General features: G+C 43.0%; 2 protein-coding genes across 5 annotated transcripts in view; one reads left to right on the forward strand and one right to left on the reverse strand.

Annotated features, from left to right (window-relative positions):
* The window catches only part of TXNDC16 (thioredoxin domain containing 16), a 123,752-nt gene extending 118,992 nt beyond the window's left edge, over window positions 1-4,760 (reverse strand). Inside the window, exons 1-2 of one of the 3 annotated variants that reach the window (XM_044773584.2) lie at window positions 4,639-4,760; window positions 2,871-2,964 (exon numbers count right to left, since the gene is read on the reverse strand). The gene's annotated coding sequence lies outside the window, so the exon portion shown is untranslated. Of the gene's footprint in view, window positions 1-2,870; window positions 2,965-4,375 lie in introns of all 3 variants that reach the window. The other 2 variants (XM_070513637.1, XM_044773583.2) reach the window with 2 other exon arrangements.
* A 573-nt stretch (window positions 4,761-5,333) lies between these two features.
* The window catches only part of GPR137C (G protein-coupled receptor 137C), a 68,785-nt gene continuing 58,706 nt past the window's right edge, over window positions 5,334-15,412 (forward strand). Inside the window, exon 1 of one of the 2 annotated variants that reach the window (XM_044773594.2) lies at window positions 5,334-5,811. In XM_044773594.2, coding sequence (XP_044629529.1) covers window positions 5,416-5,811 — 396 coding nt within the window. In that variant the 5' untranslated portion in view covers window positions 5,334-5,415. The remainder of the gene's footprint in view (window positions 5,812-15,412) is intronic. The other variant, XM_070513640.1, reaches the window with a different exon arrangement.

The following is a 15,412-nucleotide window of genomic DNA, read 5'->3' on the forward strand; positions in this document are numbered from 1 at the left end:
AATACTCAACGCTTCAAAATCTTCGTATCAAGACAAAGCATGAGTACCTTGGGAGAAATGTGACCTTGTTACCTAGGTGTGGTGGTTTATTAGTATGGGGTAAACAGTTCCATTTCTCCTGCCAGGTATCAGGGAGGATCATACTTAGCTTCCTGCACTTTCCACCTTTAGTGAAGTATGAGACCACCATGCCACTTATTCTGGCCAATAAAATGTGAGCAAAAGTGGCATGTCTCTTTCAGGAAACAATTTTACCAGCTACTGTGTGCTGTGTGATACAACACGCTTTATTTTCTTCTGTCACAGTCACTAAAAACGCTCAAATGGTGGCTGTTCATCAGCATGGGTCCCAGAATGAGCACAACACAGAGAACCCCCGGCTGATACGCAATGAGCATGTGACATAGGAAGAAATAAACCTTGTTGTCTTAAGCCACTGAGATTTGAGGGGTATTACTGCAGCATAATCTAATCCTTATACCCCCACTCTTGTATGGTCAGAAAGCAAGCTGACGAAACTGCTCAGCCATAGAAAGAGGCCATTATTCTCCAAAGGCAACTTCAGATGTGGCCAAGGATAATAAAAATGAAAGGACCTCTTACAGGCAAAGCCAAGGACCATGGAGAACTATGCTCTAGGGCATGTGCCAGAACACAAACTGTTTGTTACTGGTTTACCATAATGAGATAAACACAGAAATTGAGTGCAAATGTTCAAAAGCTTTTATAGCAATTTCACATAGTAATTTTGTGTCTGTTGAACCTAATAATTTTTAAATTGGGCTTGTCATTTGATATATTTTGTCATTTCATTTTTCTTATAATTCATTTTTATCATGTTGAACAAAAATTCAAAGTAGATTGAAATTTTTAAAAAAACCAAACTGGTGGGCCAACCCATGCCCTATGTGCACTCCACTTTGGTGGCCGAGGTTTGGCTCCTGGGTGTGGACCTACACCACTTGTCAGCACCCATGCTGTGGCAGCAACCCACATACAAAATTGAGGAAGACTGGCACAGATGTTAGCTCAGGGTGAATCTTCCTCAGCAAAAAAAAAATATCAAACTGGTCATTCATAAGAGTTTGAGAACCACTGGCCTAGAGAACGAAGGGAACAGAACTCGAGTCTTAACAAATTTGCCAGCAGGATTTCAAAATTGCTAGTCTTGAGTCTGACATGTGCCTTCCATTCTTCTCTCCAAATGGGAATAGTTATCATAGCTATCTGTCCCTACACTACCCTCTGTCTTCAACTGATAGAGATTACCAGAGGTTACTGCTACTATGCCTTACTCACCAGATCCTGGACTTTGAGTTTGACATGGTGACTCAATGAGATTTTGGGGTTATCGCCACTGGGAAGGGCCGAGGATGAACTACATGTAGGAAGGAGAATATCTGTTGACAAAAAGGGTGACCTGTTCAAATGTTTCTAGTTGTCTTACACATGTTAAAATTATACTTCCCCACTTCCTTGAGTTGGGTATGGTCATGATTTGATTTGGTCAATGAAACGTAGGAAGTGATATATGTAACTTCTGGAAGGTTTTAAGAGTCAACATGTATGTGTCAGGAAGCACGACACAGTTTTCTTCTGCTATGACGACTGATACTCAAAATGAGGCCTTTTCTGTAGAACCAAGTCTCAGAAAGAGGAGAAGTGGGGCAAAGCTCCCAGCTGACCCAGTATGAACACAAAATAAAAGTTGTTGTTTTAAACGTCTGAAAATTTGGGGTTGTTATTACAGTATAACCCAACCTAGCCCTACTGGTTTTAGCAACAGCCAAGAGTGACTTGAACATAAATATATATCCTAGATTTTGAAGAAGTATATTTCAAAGAATTCAGAGGGAATTGACCCAAGTGCACTGTAGGAAGATTCTAAAAGGGAAGATGACTCTTTAAAATGTAACTGACTGTTACCACAAGAGGTCTGAACACCAAAAGAAGGAAGCCATAGGCAAATGTTCACTGATACCACACACATACACCTCCCAACTACCTGCAGACTCTTACCCTTTGGGCCTGGAAGGGGCCCTCGATTCTTCAGTATAATGCTTCTGTCAGCATTAATCAGAGCTGATACACAAGATGTAACTTTTGCCTCATCCCTAAATTCTAAACCAGTATGTATGCACAGGTCATTTAAAAGTTGGAAAAAATGGGACATTTAACTACCGACAAATATAAGAGGGAGACAAGCATTTTAAGAATGGATCGATGAGGCTGTAGTACAAAAAGTGCTAAAGCTTGCAAATAAAACACTAAGGGAAACACAAGTTTGTTTCATTCGGCACCAGAATACTGAGAAAGCCCGAGAAGGCAATGAGGAAGAAGTGCTTCAAGAGAAAAACACTGATCTTCCTGCTAGTGAGGGCGGGGTGGGGGGCAAGGATTTGCCCTCAGGTGTTCCCAAGGCAAGTGGAGCCTAGAGCGTGGCTCTCTTCAGATAGAGCAATCCCATTTGGAGACTGGGTCCTGTATAGAATAATACTTGGCAAACAGTTCTGCTCTTAAATGTTTGAAAGACCTTTGTGCTACAGTGGTCTGCTCTCCCAGAACAACATTCAATCATTGTACATTTGAACACCTTTCAAAATTTAGAATATCTTGCAGCAAACTTTTCCAGAAGACCCTTGATTCGTTTCCCCTCTATAGGCCTAAATTTCCCTTATAATTAACGACAAAACTAATGGTTTTCCCCTCTCAAGAAAAAGAGGAAATTAACAACTATAAACATTAAACAAATTATACTAAGATCTATGGGCATCATTCTCTACTAAGATACATTTCATATTTTGCAAATGAGGCATATAATGCCTACAAAGTTTCTGTAAGAAGATTCTGTAAAAAAATAGCTTACTTACAATTTAATGCTGCTATTACAGAACAGAATCTGCTCACTGAACCAGCCTCAAATAAAATGTTGATTAGATCTCACCACAGTTTATCTTTTAAGACCTAAAGGAGGGAATAAAAGGAATCAATATCTCTTTAGAACCCCTTCAAGCTGGGGCAAAATCTTCTCTCTCTACCCCCTCACACACACAACCAAAAAAGGAGAAAAGAGGAGGCTCTCTGGACTTGCTATGACACTGGAATAAAAAGTCTCACAAGCAAAGACCTGAAAACTAGTATGGGCACTACCCACATGCTGTTCACTATCACTTTGAGTAGAAAATATATGAGAAAAAGAAAAAACCCTTCCTGGTGAAAATCTATTCATGACCTGAAACTTGCACCTCATTGATACGGAAGACACAAAAATAGGCCATGGCAGAGAACAGGAGGTTCCCTTGATTATGACAAGTGCCTACAATCACGGAACTCTGAGTTTACGCGTAATTGATGGCCCTAAGCATGTAACTGCAATCAATTAACCCACTGCTGCCATAAGCACACTGGTCGCTCTCAAGTAGAATTGTGTACTGTCCTAACCACCTTCTCCAAGGGTCCTTGAGGTGAATTTCTTAAATTCCAATAAACACAAGATCCTTCTCTAAAGGAGTGATATTGGGTTAGGCCTGTTAACTTCTTACAGCAAGTTGTACCCTACTCTATGCTGCTCTGCACACCTGCTCAGCTGAATGTGCCATCTGAGGAATAGCCACATAATAGTGCCAGGGCTAAATATCTAATACGGCTTGTCAGCACACCTATAAACAATCCAAAGCACACCAGCATCTGGTGCCTGGGTGAACTACTGTCCCAGAATCTGGAGTACAAAACAGACTTTAGAGTTCCCTGTAGATCACTTAGCTAGGACAGAAGGTAGCAACACTCTTTTAGGCAAAGCATTAGGGCAAAGGATGGTGAGTTAGGAAAGGCTGGGTCTTGGCTGCACCAGTAAATGCAACATAGTCTTTCACAGAGATACCAAATTTGTGATGAGCTGCTCATTCTAAGAACACAAATTATTTTCTCTTCATTTTGCACTACTTTGCTCATTTTATTACCAAACACCAAAAAATAAAGTCAACAAATATTTGTCAGTCCAACACACGCTGGGAGATCTATTTATTCCTCACTTATTTACAGCAGTAACATAATTGCGCATTTGTTTTGTCTCTCTCTGAACCCCAGGAACAGCGCCACCATCTACTACCTACAGGACGAAGGCTCGAAGGAATACGTGTGGAATTTAAGGAACACTGACTATTCTACTTCTTCCTCTCTAGACATTCACCAAAGTTCTGTTTCTGCCTTTTTCCCTAGACTTATGCCCAGAGCATCTTTCCAAAGTCTTAAGTTTCAAAGACCCACGTTCCCCCCACTCTCAGCGGCATGTACATCCATTCATCCTAGTACAACTCTTCCTTTAGGAATATTTCCCGAGGGAGCAAAGAGAGTTTCACTTAGAGCTCCGACTTACCCTTCGCCTCATTCCATCCCCTTTCCCTACAAAGGGCTCATGTTTTCCCCGCCGCTCACGCTGGGAAAAAGGAAGAAAGCAAAACGCCCCTCCGAAGGCTCTAGGTGAGGCCCGTTCTAAGCCCGACGCCAGAGCTCTGCGGTGCGGCCCTCGCCGGGGGAGAGCCGCCCGCTCCCAATCCCCGTCCCCGCACGCGGAAACCACAGCCCCTCGCCAGGGGGACCCGCGCTGTCAACCACCTGCTCCAGACCCGCGGGCCAGACCTGCAGGCAGGGCCCCGGCGGTCCCCCGGCGCGCCACCCGCGGCTCCCGCCACAGGAGGAGAGGGGAAAGGCGGCGCCGAGCCCACCTGCCGGGACGCAGCCGCCAGCACTCGGCCGGGCCGGCCTGTTGGTTAAGAGACAATCTCGAGGCTCCTCCCCCTCCTCGTGCTCCTTACGTGCGGCCTCTCCAACCAACCGAAAGCGCAGGCGGCAGAGCGGGAGCCGCCCCAGGTGACCAGCGACCGCCCAGTCCTCCCGCCGGCGCGAGCGGGCGTGCAGTCGCTGGGCCAATCGGCAGCGTGGGCGGGGATGAGGAGGCGGGGCAAAAGCGGGCGCAGCGGACGCCCAATCAGAGCTTGGGGCCCTCGAGCGACGGGGCCCGCGGCCCATGGCCTTCCGAGCGCGGCGCGCGGGGGGCGTGCTCGCCTAGGCCAATCGGCGCGGGCCCACGGTGCGGAGCGAGCGCCTCAAATGCTCGGGTTTCTCAGCTGATTGTCTCCAGCCGAGAGTTGTTTTTGCAGCTACCCAGCCGAGCCTCAGCGCGAGAAGCCGAGACCTCCCCCCTTTCCCCCCGGGAGGGCGGGGGACGGGGAGAGGAGGCGGGGGACGGGCAGCCGCGGCCGCCCTGCGCGGGGCTCCGGTCCTGTCACGGCGCTTCCCGGGGTGGGAGGCTGGGGGGGTTGGGGGGTGGGGGGGAAATTCCTTCTCCCCTTCGACGGCGGCCCCGAGTCCGGCCCCTTCCTTCCCGCGCTCTCGCGCGCGCCCCCCGGCCCCCTCATGAGGGTGTCCGTGCCGGGTCCGGCGGCCGGCCGCGAGCCCCCGACGCCCGGCGGAGGCGGGGGCGCCGCGGGGCCCGGCTCGGTGCAGTTGGCGCTCAGCATCCTGCACGCCCTGCTCTACGCCGCGCTCTTCGCCTTTGCCTACCTGCAGCTGTGGCGGCTGCTCCTGTACCGCGAGCGGCGGCTGAGCCACCAGAGCCTCTGCCTCTTCCTCTGCCTCCTGTGGGCAGCGCTCAGGACCACCCTCTTCTCCGCCGCCTTCTCGCTCAGCGGCTCCCTGCCCCTGCTCCGGCCGCCCGCTCACCTGCGCTTCTTCCCGCACTGGCTGCTCTACTGCTTCCCCTCCTGTCTCCAGTTCTCCACGCTCTGTCTCCTCAACCTCTACCTGGCGGAGGTAAGGCGGGGGACCGGCCTGCGGGCCCGGCGGGGGCGCGGGGCCGCCGCGGTCACCTGGGCTGAGGACCGGAGGGGGCGAGCAGGGAGGGGCGGACCGAGACCAGCCTGGGGAGCTGAGGCACGCCTGGAGTGTGCGCCGGGGTTCTCGCCCTAAACTTGAGCAGCCGCTGGACTCGGTCCTGAGGGGCCCGGGGGGCGAGTGAGAGAGAGCTTTGTGACAACTTACAGCAGCAGGACCACCCTTTGTTCGGTGTGCTGGCCCTCTAAGGTAAGGTCTTGGTGGCACCAGCAAAGTAGCATCGCAGGAAGTAGCAGCTCGGTAGATGCGCCGAAGCTGGAGTGTGTGGAGAGGTTGGATGCTGGGTAGCAGCAGCTCTGCTGAAGCTGGACCGCTGCCAGCCATTACGTCACCAGCCAGAGCTGTTCTCTGCTATTGTTGCTGCGTTTCTTTTATTAGAAGCTTCTATTCCCTCCTGCATCTCCTTTCCTGTGGCTCGATAAGCCTCACACAAATTCCCTTCGATAGTCCCTAGCAGGGTTAATGATCAGTAACCAATGCCAAGGATCGATATGAAGACCTCTATAAAGCTCCTAGTGTTTGCCCTAGTTGCTTCATGCTTTGGCTGTTGATCCTACCTCTTACAGTCGAGTCTTTTTTTGGGGGCTAATTAGGAGATACTTGCTTAACCTGTGCCTATTGCAGAAACAGACCACCAAACTGTTTTTGCAATAACTTGCTTAATAGCTGGAACCTAATCACACCCTCTTTCTCTCTCGTGGGGAATTGCTGGTTGGATTGCATTGTTCTGCAGCGCTTAGGTATTTGACCCGTTTTAGACAGGTTTGTCAATCACATGTGTCAACTAGTGGTAATTAAGCCACAAAATTTTGAGAATTGTCCAAAAAAAAAAAGTCCCACCCAGCGCAAAATAAAAAGCTTAAGGAAGGGAGGAAACAAGATGACATCATATGCTTTATACTGACTAATAGAGAACAGTATTGGTCTATGCGGCTAATCCTCTCAAAGGCTTTTTGAGATGATGAGAATTAACATACTTTATGAGCAAAAATAAAAAACCGGTTTTTTTCTGCATAAACCAATTCTTTTCTCCCTTAGTAGATAGGAAGTAGAATGCATAATTTTAAAATCAGTCATAACTTCAGCTTTTTAGCACACTAAAAACTACAGTTGAAAATAAGTAACAAAACTAATTTAACTTTCTTTTCCTTCCCCATCCTTTGGAAGTCCAAACAATACAATGACAAAAGCCCAAACAGTAAGAAGCAGAAATAAAAAGCATTGGTAATCATAAATCAAATAATCATGCCATAGTTATGTCATTTATTTGATGATGTTTTGATCTTCTCTTTGTTGTTAAAGCTGTTGTAACGCTTCTGTCCTTTGTAGTTAAGCCAATACTTTGTATTCTTCCTGACACCATTTCTGATAGAATACCAGTGACCTCTCATCACTGAAGCTTTTCTCTAGCTTCAGATGTAGTTTACTGAAAGTGACTAGTAGTCCTTATCCCATTAGCATCCGATAATTTGTTTTTCCTCCTATACATTTTGACTTATAAAATCATATTAACAATTCACTGTAAAATAGTGGGCATTTTATACAGTAGCTAAACACTCTTTTTACTTGAGAGATAAACCATAAAGTTCATAAATCTTAAGTGTACAGCTAGGTGAAATTTTCCATATGCATACGCGCATGTTACCACCCCCCAGATTAAGATATACAACACTTCCAGTGCCCCAGAAGTTTCCCTTGTGCCCTCTCCCAGTCATACCCCTCACCCTGAGGTGAACACAAAGTGGCTAAACACTGTCACAATAGAAAAAAGCATCTAAGTTTAAGCTCAAAATTCTAAAAGTATACTTCAGCATAAACTATACAATATGTAGATTGGGTTTTCAGACTTTTCCTTGCTGATATTCTAAGTTAGTGAGGAAGAATTTAAATGTCTAAAAGTCTTCCTGTTAAATGAATCCCTTGTTTGTGTCGTGTACTTTTTGAAAAGCAAAACACTCTTAACCTAGAAAATATAGTTTGGAAAGAAGCTGAACTAAAGCTTTTTCCTTTTGTAGTGTCTCCTAAAAGGGTGTGCGTTGTTTGTCTACGCTTGTCTTTTTATTATTTGTTTTATTGCAGTAACATTGGTTTACAACATTATATAAATTCAGGTGTACATCATTTCAATTTCTGTTTAGATGACATCATGTACACCACTCAAAGACTGATTACAATCCATCACCACACACATGTACCTAATTACCCCTTTCACCCTCCTCCCTCCCGCTATGTCTCTGTGGGTGTGTAGTGGTGTTTTTATTTTCTATTTATGAGTGAGATCATACGGAATTTGACTTTGTACCTCTGACTTATCTCACTTAGCATAATACCCTCAAGGTCCATGGGGTCGCAAATTGTCAGATTTCATCGTGTCTTATGGTTAAGTAGTATTCCATTGTGTGTATACATCACATCTTCTTTATCCATTCACCCCTTAATGGGCACCTAGTTTAGTTCCAAGTCTTGGCTATTGTGAATAAGGCTGTGATGAACGTAGGGGTGCATGCATCTTTATGCATTTGTGTTTTTCTGTTCTTTGGATAAATACCCAGCAGTGGAATAGCCAGATCATGTGGTAGTTCTATTCTTAATTTTTTGAGGAATTTCCATACTGCTTTCCATAGTGGCTGCACCAGTTTGCACTCCCCCGAGCAGTGTATGAGGGTTCCCTTCTCTCACATCCTCTCCAACACTTGTTTCTTGTCGTCTTAATTATAGCCATGCTGATGGGAGTGAGGTGATATTTCATTGTAGTTTTGATTTGCATTTCCCTGATTGTTAATGATGTTGAAGATCTTTTCGTGTGCCTGTTAGCCATCTGTATATCTTTGGAGAATTGTCTGTTCAGATCTTTTGCCCCTTTTTTAATTGGGTTATTGGTTTTTTTGTTGTTGAGAAGTATGAGTTCTTTATATATTTTGGATATTAACCCCTTATCAGATATATGGCTTGCAAATATCTTCTCCCAGTTATTAGGTCGTTTTTTCATCTTGTTGATGGTTTCCTTTGCTGTGCAGAAGCTTTGTAGTTTGATGTAGTCCTATTCGTTCTGTTGTTTCTCTTGCCTGGTAAGACATGGTACTTGAAAATAAGCTGCTAAGATCAATATTGAAGGGTGTACTGCCTATGTTTTCTTCTAAAAGTTTCATGGTTTCAGATCTTACATTCAAATCTTTGCTCCATTTTGGGTTAATTTTGGTGTATGGTGTAAGATAATGGTCTACTTTGATTCTTTTGCATGTGGCTGTCCAGTTTTCCCAACACCATTTATTGAAGAGACTTTCCTTTCTCCATTGTATATTCTTGGCTCTTTTGTCAAAAATTAGCTGTTCCATGGATATATGGGTTTATTTCTGGGCTCTTGATTCTGTTCCATTGATCTGTGTGTCTGTTTTTCTGCCAGTACCATGCTGTTTTGGTTACTTTGGCTTTGTAGTATATTTTGAAATCAGGAAGTGTGATACCTCCAGCTTTGTTCTTTTTTCTCAGGATTCCTTTGGCTATTTGGGGTCTTTTGTTCCATATAAATTTTAGGATTCTTTGTTCTATTTCTGTGAAAAATGTTGATGGAGCTTTGATAGTGATTGCATTGAATCTGCAAATTGCCTTAGGAAGTGTGGACATTTTAACTATGTTAATTCTTCTAATCCAAGAGCATGGAATATCTTTCCATTTCTTTGTGTCTTCTGTTTCTTTCAACAATGTTTTATAGTTTTCAGTGTACAGATCTGTCATATCTTTGGTTAAGTTTACTCCTAGGCATTTTATTCTTTTTGTTGCAAGTATAAATGGGTTTGTATTCTTAATTTCTCTTTCTGCTGCTTCATTGTTAGTGTAGAGAAGCACAACTGATTTTTATATGTTGATTTTATATCCTGCAATTTTACCATACTCATTTATTATTTCTAAAAGTCTTTGTGGATTCTTTAGGGTTTTCTATATATAAAATCATGTAATTTGCAAATAGTGACAGTTTCACTTCTTATGCTCTATCTTGTCATATGCTTCCTCTGCATCTATTGAGATGATCATGTGATTTTTAGTCTTCATTGTGTTAATGTGGTGTATCACACTAATAGATTTGCAGATGTTGATCCATCCCTGCATCCCTGGAATAAATCCCACTTGATCGTGGTTTATGATCTTTTTAATGTATTATGTTCTGTTTGCTGGTATTTTGTTGAGGATTTTTGAGTTGACGTTCAAAAGTGATACTAACCTGTAATTTTCTTTTTGTGTTGTCCTTGTCTGGTTTTGGTATCAGGGTAATGTTGGCTTCATAGAATAAGTTAGGAAGCTTACCCTCCTCTTCAATTTTTTGGAAGACTTTGAGAAGGTTAGGTATTCTGTCTTCTTTGAATGTTTGGTAGAATTCACCAGGGAACTCGTCTGGTCCTGGACTTTTATCTTTTGGGAGATTTTTGATGGCTGTTTCAATCTCCTTACTGGTGATTGGTCTATTCAAATTCTCTATTTGTTCTTAGTTCAGTTTTGGGAGGTTATATGATTCTAAAAATTTATCCATTTCATCTAGATTATCCAATTTCTTGGCATATAGTTTTTCACAGTATTCTCTTATAATATTTTGTAGTTCTGAGGTGTCCGTTTTAATTTCCCCTTTCATTTCTGATTTTATTTATTTGAGACTTCTCCCTTTTTTTCTTGGTGAGTCTATCTAAAGGTTTGTCAATTTTGTTTATCTTTTCAACGAACCAGCTCTTAGTTTCATTGATTTTTTTCTTTTTTTTTTTTTTTTTTTTAGCCTCTATTCATTTATTTCTGTGCTGACTTTTATTATTTCCCTCCTTCTACTGATTTTTGGCTTTGTTCTTCTTTTCCCAGTTCCTTTAGGTGCACCATTACATAGTTTATTTGAGATTTTTCTTGTTTGTTGAGATAGGCCTGGATTGCTATAAACTTCCCTCTTAGAACCACTTTTGCTGTATCCCATGGATTTGGTGTGTCATATTTTCATTTTCATTTGTCTCTAGGTATTTTTTTTTATTTCTCCTTTGATTTCTTCATTGGCCCAATTGTTGTTCAGTAGCATGTTGTTTAATCTCCACATATTTATGGCTTTTCTGATTTTCTTCCTGTAGTTGATTTCTAGTTTCATACCATTGTGGTCAGAAAATATGCTTGATATTATTACAGTTGTCTTAAATTTATTGAGACTTGTTTTGTGGCCTAATATATGATCAATCCTGGAGAATGTTCCATGTGCAGTTGAAAAGAATGTGTATTCTGTGGATTTTCGATGGAATATACTGTATGTATCTACTAGGTCCGTCTGGTTAAATGTGTCATTTAAAGCCAATGTTTCCTTATTGATCTTCTGTTTGGATGATGTATCCGTTGGTGTAAGTGGACTGTTAAAGTCACCTACTATTATTGTGTTACTCTCTGTTTCGCCTTTTATGGCTGCTAATAATTGCTTTATATGTTTAGGTGCTCCTAGGTTGGGTGCATAGATATTTACAGGTGTTATGTCCTCTTGTTGGATTGTTCCCTTTATCATTATATAGTGCCCTTTGTCTCTTGTTAGAGTTTTTGTTATAGAGTCTATTTTGTCCAATATAAGTATTGCTATCCCGGCTCTCTTTTCAATGACATTTGCACGGAGTCTCTTTTTCCACCCCTTCACTTTCAGTTTGTGAGCGTTTTTAGGTCTGAAATGTGTCTCTTGTACGTAGCATATGTATTGGTCTTGTTTTTTTATCCAATCAGCCACCCTGTGCCTTTTGATTGGAGCATTTTATTCCATTGACGTTTAAAGTAGCTATTGATAAGTATGTACTTATTGCCACTTTATTACTTTTTTTCTGGGTGTTTTAGTAGTTCTTCTCTGTTCTTTTCTTCTCTTACTCTCTTCTCTTGTGGTTTCTTGGCTTTAATATTCTGTTTTGGTTCCTTTCTGTTAATTTTTTGTGTATTTATTAGAGATTTCCTGTTTTGTGATTACCATGAGGTTCATATATAATAACCTATTAAGTTGATGGTCTCTTAATTTTGACCTCTTGCTAAAAGCTCTACTCTTTTACTCTTCTCCTCCCACATTTTATGTTTTTGATATCCTATCTAACCTCTTTGTGTGTGTGTATCTGTTACTCTCTTATCATAGAAATAGATAGTTTTAGTACTTTTGTTTTTTGACCTTCATATTATCTTCACAGGTTATTGATCTGCTATCTTTACTGTATATTTGCCTTTACCAGTGATTTTATTGCCTTTTATTTTATATTATCCTCATTCCTATTCGTGGTCTTCTATTTCTCACTTAAATAAGTCCCTTTAGCATTTCTTGTAGAACTGATTTCTTGGTGATAAACTCCTTTAATTTTTGCTTGTCTTGGAAATTCTTTATCTCTCCTTTCATTCTGAATGATAACCTTGGTGGGTAGAGTATTCTTGGCTGTAGGTTTTTTCCTTTCAGCACTTTATATATTTCATGCCACTCCCTTCTAGCCTGTAAGGTTTCTGTTGGGAAGTCAGCTGATAGCCTTATGGGTTTTCCTTTGTATGTAACTTGTTACCTTTCTCTTGTGGCTTTTAGGATTCTCTCTTTATCTTTAGCTCTTGACAATTTAATTATAATGTGTCTTGGTGTGGGTCTCTTTTGGTTTATCTTGTTTGATGCTCTCTGTGCTTCCTGTACCTGGATATTGTTTCCTTCCTTAGGAAAGTTTTCAGCTGTTGTTTGTTCAAATAAATTGTCTGCCCTTTTGTCTCTCTCTTCTCCTTCTGAGACACCTACAATACAAATGTTAGTGTATTTGATGTTGTCCCAGAGGTCCCTTACACTGTTCTTGTTCTTTTTAATTCTGTTGACTCTTCAACTTGGGTAATTTCGTCTAGTCTTTTGTCCAGCTCACTGATGTATTCTTCTGTATCATCTGCTCTGCTATGGAGCCCCTCCAGTGACTTTTTCATTTCCAATCTTGTATTCTTCATTTCTGATTGGTTCTTTTTTATGTTTTCAACTTCTTTGTTGAAGTTCTCACTGAGTTGACCCATCCTTCTCCGAAGATCAGGGAGCATCCTTATGACTTTTTGTTTGAACTCTTTGTCAGGTAGATTGTTTATTTCTGTTTCATTTATTTCTTTTTCTGGAGTTTTGTCCTCTTCCCTTACTTGGAACCTATTCCTTTGCCTCCTCATTTTGCCTCTTTGTGTGTGTTTATATTTATGTATTAAGTACATCAGCCACATCTCCTGCTCTTGGAGAGGTGGCCTTATGTAAGAGATGCCTTCTGAGGCCCAGCAGTGTGCTTCCCTCTCGTCACCAGTTCCAAATGTTCTAGGAGTGTCCCCTGTGTGGGCTACATGTGTCCTTCTGTTGTGGCCGGGTTGCTCTTGCTGCAGGTGCCCAGGGAGGCTAGGCTGTCCCCCTGGCCAGCTGGTTGTAGTTCTCAGATGTATGTGGCTGCTATGGACCCTTCAGTCACTTGATCGGACATGGGGAGCCCCAGCACAGTTGGCTGCAAGGTCTAATAGCACATTCGTTTCCAGTTTTTCTGTTAAGCGAGTAGGCGCTCAATGTAGTTGGTTGCTAGGCTCAAGGGCTTACAATTGCTGTATGCCTCCAGCCTGCAGTGCTGTTGTCAGCTCTCTCAGGATTGCAGCTGAGTGGGGCTGACCCCAGGCACAGGAGCACCCAATTGTTTCACACTTTGGAAGGTGGAGCCAGTCCCCTGCATGGCTGTTTGAGAAGCACAAGTCTTCTGCAGCTGACAGACCCCACTGTTCACAGGGCAACACACACGGTCAACACAGTCCTGTCCCATGTGTGCACCCCAGCCCCCTGAAACAGACCCAGTCGCCCCACTGCAGAGGCTGCACAAACTTCACCTGCTCCTCATGCATGCCCTACCCTGCAGAGGTGGACCCACTAGCAGAGGATCCAGGTACCCCTCCTATGCTGGCCCACAAGTTGCCTGAGGGCTTGCTGGTGGGTGGGGCCAGTCCCTAGGGCTCTAGTGGGTGGAGCAGACCCTGGGATGACAGGCCTGGGGAAGAATTCCAATGGCGTCTGCCTGAGTCTGTGTCAGCATGCCTATACTAGCTCACAATAATGCCTGCCACCAATGTCTCAGTCCCTGGGGATGTCTCACCTCTCACCAGGATGCATCCAGAGCCAATCAGGTGAGTCTCTCTTCATCAAAGGACTGTGCACCTTTCTTTCTGGTGATTTTAGGTTGCTTTCCAAAATGGGTGAATTTGTGTGTAGGCCCTTTAGGAGCAGCCTTTTGTTCCCTTCTGTCTGATAACTCTTCTGGGTGTATTCTCTATTGTCCTTAGTAGCCAGCAAAGCCAGATATCATGACACTAGTCTCCGTTGTGCTTAGCCCAGCAGCTGCTTATAGCAATGATGCTCTCCCAGTCAGGTCCCTCACTCCTCCAGGGAATGCTGCATACCATAGGAATGCTCCCAGCTGGCTGTGAAGCACTGCAGCTTGGAAAGGTGGCTTTTTTTCCTCTCCAGAAAGAAATTTCTGCCTCTTCCACCTCAGTCAGCACTGTCCCTTGTTGCAGGGGTTCACTTTATCCAGTTTTCAGTTCTCTCGTGGGTAGTCGCTCCAAGAGTAGTTGTTACTTTGTTGTATCCATGGGAGGAGGTGAATTTGCAGTCCACCTATGCCACCATCTTGACAGCAACCTCATCCTTTTATAATTATATTAACAATTTTAAGACACATAACTTTACTTAAAAGAACAAATTTTCAACCCATTTAAAGAGAGATGTCTTAACCAGAAATCATTTCTCTATTCATTAGAAAAAATCCAGAGGAATCTGTATTTAAAAGAGGATTTGAATTCAAGTTTTTATATCACTTCCAAGTAACTGGAAGCATACTTCCTGCTGATGGTTCTCAGTTAACAAAGCTTTCCCAGTGAGTTCTTCGTATTATAGCAAAGTGGTAGGGAAAGTCTCTGTGGTGACCAATACAAACCTTAACTGACATTGGAGGTTTTTTTAACCTAAAGGCCTTAAATCTGTTTCTTGTGGGGTTTTTTGGTGAGGAAAATTGGTGCTGAGCTAACATCTATACCAGTCTTCCTCTCTTTTCTATGTGGGACACCGCCACAGCATGGCTGGATGAGCGGTGAGTAGGTCCGCACCTGTAATCCAAACCCGCAGACCCTGGGCTGCTGAAGTGGAGCACGCAAAATTAACCACTATGCCACCAGGCCAGCCCCCCATATATGTTTTAAATAGTTGTGCTTCTTAATTACCAAATCACTCTGTCTTTACTATCTGTCCTATTAAAGACCAATTTCATTTTACTTTTGACCTCTTTGAAGCATTTATTGCATCCATTTTTCACCAATTAAAAACATTCTAACTTTAAGGACTTAGTTACAAAGAATCATGGAACAGTGTAAAAATAGAGTTAGTAAAATAACCATTACTACTTTGAACGCATTTTGATGGTTCTTCTAAAACTCATTAAGTTTTCAAGAAGTTGAGTCTGCCTAAACCACTCTTTCTCTTGTTGAATACACTTGAATGGGATTGAGA

This window comes from Equus asinus, chromosome 7, assembly GCF_041296235.1.
Source record: "Equus asinus isolate D_3611 breed Donkey chromosome 7, EquAss-T2T_v2, whole genome shotgun sequence".
In the NCBI taxonomy this organism is placed as follows: Eukaryota; Metazoa; Chordata; class Mammalia; order Perissodactyla; family Equidae; genus Equus; species Equus asinus.